Source organism: Schistocerca nitens, chromosome 3 (assembly GCF_023898315.1).
Source record: "Schistocerca nitens isolate TAMUIC-IGC-003100 chromosome 3, iqSchNite1.1, whole genome shotgun sequence".
NCBI lineage: Eukaryota > Metazoa > Arthropoda > Insecta > Orthoptera > Acrididae > Schistocerca > Schistocerca nitens.
Genome location: NC_064616.1, coordinates 680,288,537 through 680,301,530, shown reverse-complemented (window position 1 = coordinate 680,301,530; position 12,994 = coordinate 680,288,537). Strand labels below are relative to the sequence as shown.

The 12,994-nt window shown below is 39.8% G+C and overlaps 1 protein-coding gene across 3 annotated transcripts in view; it reads right to left on the bottom strand.

Annotated features, from left to right (window-relative positions):
• Nucleotides 1-12,994, bottom strand: part of LOC126248634 (phosphonopyruvate decarboxylase-like) — a 102,455-nt gene that overhangs the window by 42,291 nt on the left and 47,170 nt on the right. For all 3 annotated transcript variants that reach the window (XM_049949810.1, XM_049949812.1, XM_049949811.1), the window contains exon 7: nt 7,028-7,244. In XM_049949810.1, the coding sequence (XP_049805767.1) occupies nt 7,028-7,244 (217 nt within the window). The remainder of the gene's footprint in view (nt 1-7,027; nt 7,245-12,994) is intronic.

The following is a 12,994-nucleotide window of genomic DNA, read 5'->3' as shown; positions in this document are numbered from 1 at the left end:
AAATGCCTACAAGATGTAGGTGTGTGAATGCCACACAAAATTATAAGTACTTATCTGTGCAATGAATATTTTTACCTAAGTGAGAATATCAGTCTGTAAGACATCCGTGAATGAAAATATGCAAAATAATTTAATTTACTGAATTCTATGTCTCCAAAAGTTGGCAATTATTCTTATGACAAATGTGGCTCACCCTAAACTTTTAGAAGCTGTGCTATATAATTCTTCAGTTTAAATTTTCATTAAAATGCACACCTAAGAACTTAAAACTTTCTACTCTATTATTTCTTGTTGATGTACTAGGTAAAAGCAGATGGGATACTTTCGTCAGTACAAAACTAGGTAAGCTGTGATTTTCAAAGATTAAAGGGAGCCAAATTGTGCTAAACCACTCAGTAACTTTCACAAAAACATCATTTACTACTTTCTCTGTTGGTGCTTCTTTGCTTGGCTTCAAAACAATGCTTGTAACCTGAGTGAATTTTTCACTCCACAGTGGACCGTAGACTGATACGAAACTTACTGGCAGATTAAAACTGTATGCTAGACCAGGACTTGAGCCCAGTAGCTTAGCCTTTTGTGGGCAAGTTCTCTACCAACTGAGCTATCCAAGCATGACTCACAATCCATACTCACAGCTTTACTTCCACAGTACCTAATATCCTGCCTTCCAAGCTCCACAGTTCTTCTGTGAATCTTGCAGGACTAGCACTCATGGAAGAAAGGATATTGAAGAGACATGGCTTAGCCATGGCCTGGGGGCTTTTTTCAGAATCAATTTTTTCTCTGCAGTGAAGTATGCACTAATATGACACTTACTGGCAGATGAAAACTATGTGCTGGACTGAGACTCAAAGCCGGGACCTTTGCCTTTTGCAAGCAGGTGTTCTACCAACTAAGCTACCCACACATGACTCACAACCAATCCTCACAGCTTTACTTCTGCCCATACCTCATCCCCTACCTCCCAAATTTTGCAGAAGTTCTTCTGTGAAACTTGACAGGGAAGTTGCGTATCAACACAGTCCACTGCATAGTGAAAACTTTTTTCTTGAGTCACCCACTAGGCTATGACAAAGCTATATCTCTGCAATATCCTTTCTTCCAGGAGTGCTAATCCCACTAGTTCCAAAGGAGAAATTATATGAAATTTGGAATGTATGAGATGATGTACTGGTGGAAGTAAAGCTGTGAGTTTGGGCCCCTCTGCCTGTAAAAACATCCTATGGCAGGGAACAGTACAGTCTCATCCGATTACATTGCTTATTTTCATTAGAAGTAATGTTTAATGTCCCTTGCAACATGGAATTCTTTTCTTTGCATTCATTATGTTTGCAAGATGTTGGCCAGAAGAATCTTTTCCATGGATGATTTGCCTTAACAGTTTCCATTGCACTGTTTTAATTGAAATCATGTTGTATACACACTTATTAAGTCCCACAGTCACTTTGGTGGCAGCAGTCTTCTTATCTGAAATGATAACCATCTTTAAGGACCTCCTGTCCCTGTCAGTCACTCTAGTATCGCTTGTACTACTTTATCTTGCAGAAGAAAATTTCTCTTCAACTCTGTCGTGATTAATTCCTATCAAAATCTTGACTGTTGAGACAGCTGTACCAGTTAACACCAGGAAGAAGCTTTTACAGGAAGACCATACTGTCTGACATGTGGTAGATCAATACATTATAAAAATCACAGAATACTTCTGTCTGAAAACACGTTCAAGAATATCACTAACATCACTTGAAACATGAGCGAAAAATACCTGCTGGCCACTGTGGCTGAGTGGTTCTAGGCACTTCAGTCTGGAACCACGTGGCTGCTACAGTCGCAGGTTCGAATCATACCTTGGGCATGGATGTATGTGATGTCCTCAGGTTAGTTAGGTTTAAGTAGTTCTAAGTCTAGGGGACTGATGACCTCAGATGCTAAGTCTCATAGTGCTTAGAGTCATTTGAACCATTTTGGAAAAATACCTCAGTTAAAACACAAAATACGTAACACCGTCTACAGTAAACAAAATGTGTAACATTATCAGCAATACACCTGTAAAGAAAGACCCTGAGCCAGATGCAGTTGAGTATCCGTTCCAGAGGAAGTCTCTGGCCCACAGGATCTGGGCAGCCACAGAGGGTGGCATTACTAGTTACTGAGAGCTCCGATATCAGGCGCATAATGTGTCCTCTTACATATACGGCTGCTAAGGAGGGGAAGAAATCCAGTGAGCACTCTGTGTGGATACTGGAAGGTGTCCATTCAGATGTGGAACGAGTGCTTGCAGGTGCCACGAAGAGCACAGAGTGCAGCCAACTGCAGGTGTTGGCTCATGTCGATACTAATGATGTGTGTCGCTTTTGATCGTAAGAGATTCTGTCTGTTTTCAGGCGGCTATCTGAAGTGGTAAAGAGTGCAAGTCTTGCTTGTGAGATGAAGGCAGAGCTCGCCATCTGTAGTATCGTCGACACTACCAATTGCGGACCTTTGGTTCAGAGTCGAGTCAAAGACTCTGAATTATAGGCTTAGACGATTCTGCAACCGTGTAGATTGCAGATTTTTCGACTTATGCCATAGCGTGTCGGGGTTTCGGGTTCAGCTTAGTCTGTCAGGAGTCTACTACACACATGTAGTATCTACACGAGTAGTGTGGAGTGGGCGTTTTTTTTTCTTTTAAAAAGGTTAGAGGCTGTCGGGAAAGACTAGAAAGGGTCTCAGTTTCAAAGGGTGCAGGACAAGCAGAGGAAGAGGGTAGACATAGCAACCATCAGTGGTTCAACTGTAAATTGTCGTAGCCGTGTCGGGAAAGAACCAGAGCTCCAATAGAAAGCACTGAAGCTCAAATGGTTACGGGTATCGAAAGCTGGCTAAAGCTAATTCAGCCGAAATGTTAACAAAAGATCTAACTGGGATCAGAAAAGATAGTTTAAATACTGTTGGTGGCGCCGGGTTTGTTGTGGTTAGAAGTAGCAAAGTTGAGGTGTTGGTATGGTTAAGAGTTATACTTGTCAACTGGAATATATTAATAATTGATTCCTTTTACCGACACCCCGACCCAGGTGATTCAGTTGCTGAACCGTTAAAAAAATTTGAGTATAATATAAATTGGTACCCCCCCCCCCATACAATTGCAGTTGCGGGTGGCTTCAATCTACCCTCGATTGTTAGTGAAAATACATGTTCAAAGCAGCTGGTAGATATAAAACATGGTCAGAAACTGTACTAAAATGCTTTCCCCGAAATTTATTTTTTAGCAGTTAGTTCAGAAGCCCACTCGAAGTGTAAATGGTTGCAAAAACATGCTTGACCTCTTAGCAACAAATAAGCCTGAGCAAGTACGAAGCATTATGAGGGATGCGGTGACAAGTGGCGGAATGTTCGCTGTAACGAGACTGACCACCGCATCATCGAAATCCACCAACAGCAAATGCAAAATAAATCTATTTAAAAAAAAAGCAGACAAAAATTTGCTTGACCTCTCATACCAGACGAGTGTAACCCAAATGTTTCCGTGGTAGAGTAATTATGGTGCAGGCGTACGTGGAGACAGTGTTTGCATAGCAATCGCCGACATAGTGTAACTGAGGCAGAATAAGGGGAATCAGCCCGCATTCGCCGAGGCAGATGGAAAACCGCCTTAAAAACTATCCACAGTCTGGCCGGCACATCGGACCTCGACACTAATTCCACCGGGCGGATTCGTGCAGGGGACCAGCATGCCTTCCCGCTCAGGAAGCAGCGCGATAGACCGAGCGGCTAGCCGGGCGGGCTCAATGGCCCCATACTTACAAGGGAACCTCCCCATCGCACCCCCCTCAGATTTAGTTATAACTTGGCACAGTGGATAGGCCTTGATAAACTGAACATAGATCAATTGAGAAAACAGGAAGAAGTTGTGTGGAACTGTGAAAAAATGAGCAAAATATACAAACTGAGTAGTCCATGGGCCACATAGGCAACATCAAGGAGAACGTGAGCTCAGGAGTGCCGTGGTCCCGTGGTAGCGTGAGCAGCTGCAGAAAGAGAGGTCCTTGGTTCAAGTCTTCCCACGAGTGAAAATTTTACTTTCTTTATTTTTGTATGGTTACTATCTGTCCGTTCATTCATTGACGTCTCTGTTCACTGTAATAAGTTTAGTGTCTGTGTTTTGCGACCGCATCGCAAAACCGTGCGATTAGTAGACGAAAGGACGTGCCTCTCCAATCGGAACCGAAAACATTTGATCGCAAGGTCATAGGTCAACCGATTCCTCCACAGGAAAACACATCTGATATATTCTATACGACACTGGTGACGACATGTGCGTCACATGACAGGAATATGTTTTCGACCCACCTAACTTGTACACTTGGCGAATGGGTAAAAAGATTCTTCTACCTTGCCCGATTTAGGTTTTCTTGTGGATGTGATAATCACTCCCAAAAAATGATGAAAACATAAGAGTTTGTCACATAAACTGAAAATAAAAAATTAAACTTTTCACTCGATGGAAGGTTTGAACCAAGGACCTTTCGTTCCGCAGCTGCTCACGTTACCACGAGGCCACAGCGCTCCGATGGGCCCACTGTCCTTGATGTTGCCTATCTTCCCTTGAACTACTCAGTTTGTATATTTTGCTTATTTTTTCACAGTTCCACACAACTTCTTCCTGTTTTCTCAATTGATCTGTGTTCAGTTTTTCAAGGCCTATCCACTGTGCCAACTTATAACTAAGTCTGAGGGGGGTGCGATGGGGAAGTTCCCTTGTTAGCAGTCATATACAATCGCTTACACGACGAAAGATGTATACCAAAAAACTGGAAAGCGGCACAACTCACACCAATACTCAAGAAAGGAAATAGGAGTAATCCGTTGAATTACAGACACATATCACTGACGTCGATTTGCAGTAGGATTTTGGAACATATACTATGTTCGAACATTATGAATTACCTCGGAGGTAAGTCAGTACGGATTCAGAAAATATCTTTCTTGCAAAAGACAGCTAGCTCTTTATTCTCACGAAGTAATGAGTGCTATTAACACGGGATCTCCAACTGATTCCATGTTTCTAGATTTCCGGAAGGTTTTTGACACCGTACTTCACAAGAGACTTTTAATCAAATTGCGTGCCTATGGAGTATCGCTTCAGTTGTGTGACTGGATACGTGATTTCCTTTCAGAAAGGTCACAGTACATATCAGTCGACGGAAAATCTTCGCGCAAGACGGAAGTGATATCTGGCGTTCCCCTATATATCCGATTTAGGAGACAATCAGAGCAGCCCTATTAGATTTTTTACACAAGATGCTGTCATTTACCATCTAGTAAACTCATCAGAAGATCAAAACCAATTTCAAAATGACTTAGAGACAATATCTGTGCGGTACGAAAAGTGGTAACTGTCTGTGAATACGGGAAAGTCATCACCATGAGAACGAGAAAAATCCGTTAAATGTCGGTTAAACCATAAATCACGCAAATCTAAGGCTGTCAATGTAACTAAATACCTAGGCATTACAATTACGAGAAACTTAAATTGGAACGATCCCACAGATAATGTTGCGGGGAAGGCAACCCAAAGACTGCGTTTTATTAGGAGAACACTTAGAAGATGCAACAGGCCTACTAAAGAGACTACCCACACTGCACTTGTCCGTGCTTTGCTAGAGTATTGTTGTGCGGTATGGGATTCTTACCAGACAGGATTGACTATGGATATAAAAAGAAGTCCAAAGAAGGGCAGCTCGTTTTTTTTATCGCGTAACAGGGAGTGAACGTCATGGACATGATAAGCGAGTTGAATGTAAAAATAGTTTATTGCTTTCCAGCCAGATAGGGAGAAATGGTCATCATAATAAAATAAATGAAATCAGAGCTCGTACAGAAAGGTTTACGTGTTCATTTAAAAAAAATAAAAATAAAAAAAATTCAAATGTGTGTGAAATCTTACGGGACTTAACTGTTAAGGTCATCAGTCCCTAAGCTTACACACTACTTAACCTAAATTATCCTAAGGACAAACACACACACCCATGCCCGAGGGAGGACTCGAACCTTCGCCGGGATCAGCCGCACAGTCCATGACTGTAGCGCCTTAGACCGATTTTTTTTCTTTCTCATTTTTGCACTATATTGGTCGATGAATTTGTTCGTAGCGGACGTCCGATAACAGCCGTTCAGGTCCTTTGTTGATCTGTTCACTCAGTTTTTTATTACAGAGGGTAGCTAACCCTCTGATCAAGCACGCTGAGCTACCGTGCCGGCTTTTTTTTATGGGGTACATCGGCCCTCCAAAAATTAGTTAGAATATAAGTCCAAGTCCAGTGAGTGAATGTGCTGACTTCTCTATCAGAAAACCCCGTTTTCAAATATTTCACCAAGTGATCAATCATTTAACTAGACCAAATGAAGTATTATAAATTCTTACTCAATACGATCTATTCACATAACAGATGAAAAATTTTATCAGAAAAATTAGGTTACTGAGGAAGAGGTACATCATGTTTAAACTAACCACTTAGGAAGGCAGCTGATTACTGCAGACTGAAGCGAAACCTTTCGTGATAGGTTCCACTCAATTACATCAGCAGATCTAAACTACTACCATACAAATAATCGTTAATAATTACAGTTTGTCATATAAGGCCTCTGGATCCGATGAATTACAAAATCTATTAAATTCTCGAAGAACATTGTCTCTTTCCACAATATCTGAATAAGCACGTCAAAGCGAACACGACTGAATCATATTTCACTCATCATAGTCGTGAATGGAGTTACATTTACACACTAGTAAATAGTTCTCTATCCAGAAATTAACCTACGATCTGCTGTTACAAAATCAACAAAGTAATAGTAAAAAATATTTTCTGACCTGCTAAGGCAATATATCAAACAAAAAGATTTTAGAAATCATCGTTACAATCTTTTATTTTTTCATAGCTTCTAAATTGTACTTAGGTTTGCAGGATGAACCAAAGAAGAATTAAATCGAAATTTTGAACAAATGAAGTGTTTAAATTAAAATTAAAAGCAATAATGAAAGTATTACCTGTCTACTTGGCTTCTGCAACGCGATTCCTAGGGCGATTGTAGAGGCATGGCCCATGGATCCCACTGTCAAAAAATCTTTATCGTGTCCTTGTTCTCTCGAAACTCGATATTCGAAGAGTTCTCTGGAAAGCATTCCTGTTGTGCTTACAATAATCGAATTATCCATTATTGTATCCACAATAATCTGCAGTGCCATTTCCCTTGTCATCGAGTACCTGGAAGAATACGCGAAAAACTTTAGTGTCTGCCAGTTGCATTGAAACAAAAGAAAACTATTTCTGGCCATTTAAGTTGTATTAAGCAAGATTTCCTTGCTGGAATAAATTTTGGAGGAAAACACTGTTGCTGTTCCATCTAATCCACCTCCGTGCAGATCGGTCACAGTGCAAGGTGATTGACCCGAGTTTAACTCAAGGGAGTGTCAGGAATTATAGCTTGGTTGGAGGGCTGCAATAGGGGGCACTCAGTTTTATGAGGCCAACTGAGAAACTGCTTGTATGAAAGGCAGCGCATCCATTGTCTAGAAGTATCTACAAGGCCGAAAGCGGCCAAGATCGAGATGTGCTGATCCCAGTCGCAATGACTCCATCCGGCAGGCTGTTCGGTTTCGCGTGGTCCCCTGGAACTACTCGTGGGCTACCTATCCTTAGCGTAAGTTATTTTAAGTTAGACTGAGTAGTTCATAAGCTTAGGGACCGATGACCTCAGCAGTTTGGTCCCATAAGACCTTACCACAAAGGGAGCTTGACTGTATTTACATGCGCAGCAACGAGGCATTAATCTGGTCTTAAATGGTAACTGGCTCCCTGCCGGAAACAGTCGCTGCAACTCGAAGAACCGTAGTTTTAGGCGCTATGACGCACGCTACAGGGCCCGCATGTCTCGTTGGCCCTGCCCTAGGCAGATCCAATTGCATAGCCACCTCTCTCCCCTGATCTCACGCTTCTTGACTTCTTGACCTTTTTTTTGTGTGACATATCAGGAGCTTTATGCACTTGGTGCCAGCTCCCGACGAAGAAGCATTTCTCGCCAGGATAATTGCAGCGTCTGATGGCGTTCGTGTGATGCCTGGTGTACTTGGTATAGCGCACCAGAATTTTCTACGAGGATGTTACGCCTGTGTTGAATATAGTGATCGCCATTTTGAACACATTCTGTAATTTAAATCATTGTTGAGTAAACAGTTAATTGTTTTCGCTGAAATTAAGGAGCGAATGCATTGACAGTCCTTATTGTCACTGACACTCAAAAGTTTTCATCTACTCACGATAACTTCCAAGACCATATGTCCCCTATTCCTAAGTTGTATTTCGACTGCTCTATCAGCTCCTTCAGTTTATGCGCAACCTATTGAATCACCCTGTATTCGATATGATTTTTAATATTTGTTACTCAAGTCATCAGGAAACAAAGAGTCAACAAACCGGAAAGAAAAATCTATACGAACGTGGGTTTACCATTTATAAATTTCCTAATTATCGTTCTAGTTCTGCTGTAATAGTGGAGTCTCTCTTGTCGATACGGTATATGCTCAAAATGATCATTTTAGGGTTGAATGCAATCATGCAGTCGTCGTCTTGTAGAATAACACAGTCGTTGTAGTGAAATAATCGAAACTGTCTGGGAACGAATATTTCCTAACAGACACGTATAACGTACGCAGCTTCTTTCCTGTGTTAATACATTGATAGACCCTAGTCTGGAAGGCATATATTTTTAGAAACATTTGAAGAAACTGCTTATTTAGAATTCGTTTCAATCCCCGAAATGCTTTGTCAGGGCATACAACATGGCCGAAAACGAAAGTGACAAGCACCTGACATTTTTGAAATGTGCCATTCTCAGATACCCATATAAGTAATTAATAACCAAAATATCTGTGTTACGCAGAGAAAAATATTTGGTAATACTTGTGGAGGACAGTTATTATAAATCAAAGTATACCTGCAGATGCAAATATAATGACTATCGTCTAGGCGAGGCAGATGGCTCTGCCAACGTCAAAGAAGTAAGAATAGGGAAGATAAACGTTAACGCGTTGTTTGACTATGTGATTAAGAAAAACCAACTATGAGTGGTGTACAGAATTTATAGAGAAAAGCCGAAGATGAAACTATGAAGCACACAGCAATGGTACTTCAAAAATTCAAGATCGGAAATAATTCAAGACGACATGTACTCTCCTGCCGTACATAATTTCATGTTTGTTTTCATACCCCTCTCCGCAGGTATTAGCAAATATGGACAGTTGGGTAGACAAACAGTAACGACCTTTGGTGACTATTGTGTTAATCCAACGTCTCACGTAGTGTTTTCTTGGTAACAAATGTTAATAATCTTCCATTCTTGCTTGTGAATTTGTGGCAACGGAGCAATTCAGCACCACGTTGCGAACGGAACAAAATTTCTGTATCTGTGAACAAGTATTGTATATGTACATTTACAATTCTGTTGTTTCACATAAAGTGAAATCATACTAGGTCTATAACAGTCACCAATATAGGCGTTCGCCAACACAAAGATGTGAGTGCAAACAAATTCCAAAGCTTGAATATTTAGAAGTCCAAATACATTCCTTACTCACTGCATGTAACACTAACCAGAGCTACGGGAAATGAAGATGAATACTTTTCCTTCTTACTCTTCTCTCGTCTGCTTCGACGATATCTTCTCAGTGAAACTAAATGTTATTCGACGTTGTACTGTTTTAAATATTTCTCCCTTACTTTCTTTATATCTCTCTTTTTATATGTCGAAACGGATTTTAATTTCCGAACGTACGTGATTTTTTAAAGTTTTAAATGTTGCTAGCTTCTACAATTCTGTGTACTGTCTCGTAAATGCTGCGTCTCTACTAATTTGTCATGGTATAAAAGCATAACTCACATGCTCCAAAAACATAAATTTTCACAAATGACTAAAAACGTGTTTTACATGCGTCGTGCGCATGTCCCATATATTGACATCAGTATGTGCAAGAACAATGGCTATAAATCATTATGTACATTTCTGATTATGTTTGCTTATTGAGAAATTACAATTATTCAAATGGTTCAAATGGCTCTGAGCACTATGGGACTTAACAGCTGTGGTCATCAGTCCCCTAGAACTTAGAACTACTTAAACCTAACTAACCTAAGGACATCACACACATCCATGCCCGAGGCAGGATTCGAACCTGCGACCGTAGCAGTCGCGCGGTTCCGGACTGACAATTATTTAAGGTTATATTATGGATCATGTGAGTTTTGTTAATGAGCTGTGGAACATGTAAGTTTTGTCAATATCCATTTAGGATCTTGTGAGTTTTGGTACTGAGCTGTTTGGACGATGTTGGTTTCGCGGAAACTATCGTGTTGCGACTCGATATGCAACACTTTTTGGTTCCGACTGCAAGCCACTTTCTCTTCTACAGTGTATATATAATATTACATTCCGATTTTAATCGTGATACATACCAATTATTCATCTTTTATGGACTTTACTTTGTTAGTTTACAAAAGATATTCTCTAGTTTCGAATACCGTTTGCAATTTCATAAAAGAAATGTCTACCGTGCACATTTCTTCAGTTTAATGATCAAAGGAATTTACAAATTTTCCATTCATGAGAACTAATTATTGATCACAAAGAAAAGTAGAATATTATAATCAGGAAAATAATTCAAACTTGTTAAGCATTCTTTGAGAAGACAGAAACCATCAAATACCAAAAGAAGATAAGCTACTAAAATAAAACTGAAGATTTGAAGGAGATTCACTTCTAAAACTGAAAATAATTTTACTCTTCTATGTCTACATCACAATTAAGTTCCTCTTGAATCATGTCACACACACACTCATTATCAGTTTGATCCGACGCATTCTCATCAATGACATGTTTATAGAACTTGAGCTCCTCAATTTCTCTCCAGTTTTCCCCATAATGTGCAGTCAGAAGTTTTTCAACATCCCTCCTTTTCTCTAAAGAGATTGAATTCTTTGGTTGGATGAGTTCGGGATGTGTAAGTGCATTTACTCCAGATTTAAACACAGATCTAAACACTCCAAAGTCATTTCTGTACGTTTGTTCACCACGCACAAGAATTTTATTTCCCACTCCGCGCCTTATGTAAATGAGCTTGCATTTTGAAATTGAAAAATGCCATGATCCTGGATTTCGTTATGCAATTTTCACACAATTCTTGAAGTCGGCAACACTAGAGTCTCTTCCTACCAATTTCAATGTTGACTAACTCGAAATTATCTCATACACTTGTTCAGGCTCTACTATTACTTCCATTGTTTTCATTTTCCTTTCTGTATTTCCAAACACACGGTCTGGAGGAATGGAACTATGACCGGTGACTGGAAAAATCATTTCATTTCCATCAATATGTGGCGGAGACTTTACGGAAAGCCAAAACAGACACATCGCAACCAAAGTAGAATTCTTATTTTTTGCAGCACACCCATCACATACCAATCGAATTTGTTTGTAATGGGACGTGTCTTGGGAGTTTAATGTATCAAACACACATGAGACTATAGTATCTGAATCTCGACTGAATTCATTTTCTGGCCAACAATAAGAAGTGACAGTGGAACGGTTTAACTTAGATTTACTGTGAACTTTAACAATGGTAAAATACTGGACATAAATTTGTCTGCTATAATAGCATGAATGATCTGGAACTTTGGGCAATGGAATATTCTCCTCACAATCAAATGAAAGAATTAACGTTTCAACGTCTTTGTCCTTCGGGTTGTTAAAAAATGCCATATACTTTAACTTGTGAACCCTTTTTTAGTAATTAATTGAGTTTTCTTGTTAGGGTCCCTCTCATGTTTTAACTTTTCAGCTAGGCTTAAGCACGTAGAACACACATCCGTTCTCGGTGTACCAAAGCCTACGTTGTATTTTGTGTTAAAGATGTACCCGAAGTAAGATAGCTTCACAGGGATGTTTTCGGGCTTGGAAGAATAAATTTTCCATAACATTTTACAGTTCATATTCGCAGGCAGATACCGTCTTTCTGTTCGTCTCTACAGTAATGTGTCTCTACATACTTTAGACTACTGATAAAGTTCATGACACAGTCTCTCTTGGGTTCATATTCTGCCGCCCTCCTGAAGCCACCTCTCCGGTCTTGTACAAAACCTTGCTGATGAAGCTGTTTAGTGATATTATTTATTATGAATCGTGACACTCCCAATACATTTATAAAGGTTGACATGCAAACTGGAACTTTATTTTTCTGTGTGCTTCGTATAAAATATTTCGTCGTTCTAAGCAGCTGCGACTTTTGGTTTTGACTTGATTTGTCTTTTCTAGGTCGACGTCTGATGACGTTGCGAATTTCCACATACTTCAATATGAACTGATTCTGATAATCTCTTTCCGGTGTTTTATAAAACAAATCATGAAAGTTTTTAATAGCGTTCATAGAAAGTGAACAGCAATTAAATGCTCCTCCACGGTGTTGACATGTTGGATACTGGGGCAGCACTGAAGATTTGTACCTATAATGATAGAACAAACTAAACTGTGAGGTTCTGTTTATTTTTCAAAAATGGACTTAAAATATTGAATTTGCGATTCCTCACTGTCAAGCTCAAAAGAATGGTCCTATACATTCTTACGTAGAGGAACAAATCAAGCCAATGACAAGAATCAGTTTAATTTGAAAACAATGAAGAAAACCTCATTCATTTGACTTCCTGACTTTTCCACATTTCTGGATGCTGTGAACGTTTCCTTGGCCTTCCTCTTTCCCCAACGGGTGAAACGTTTTCTTCCATGATTTGTGTTTCAAATCAGTTTTATTCCAACCACTATATTAAATTATATTCCCCAAAATAACTGAACAGAACAGAAAACACACTCCACTGGCATCAACATTTACTACTACACAAGAAAATGGCGCCAAGTGAGCTAATCGCTGATTTGTCAAGATGAGGTACGGAACAAAACTCACACGATCCCG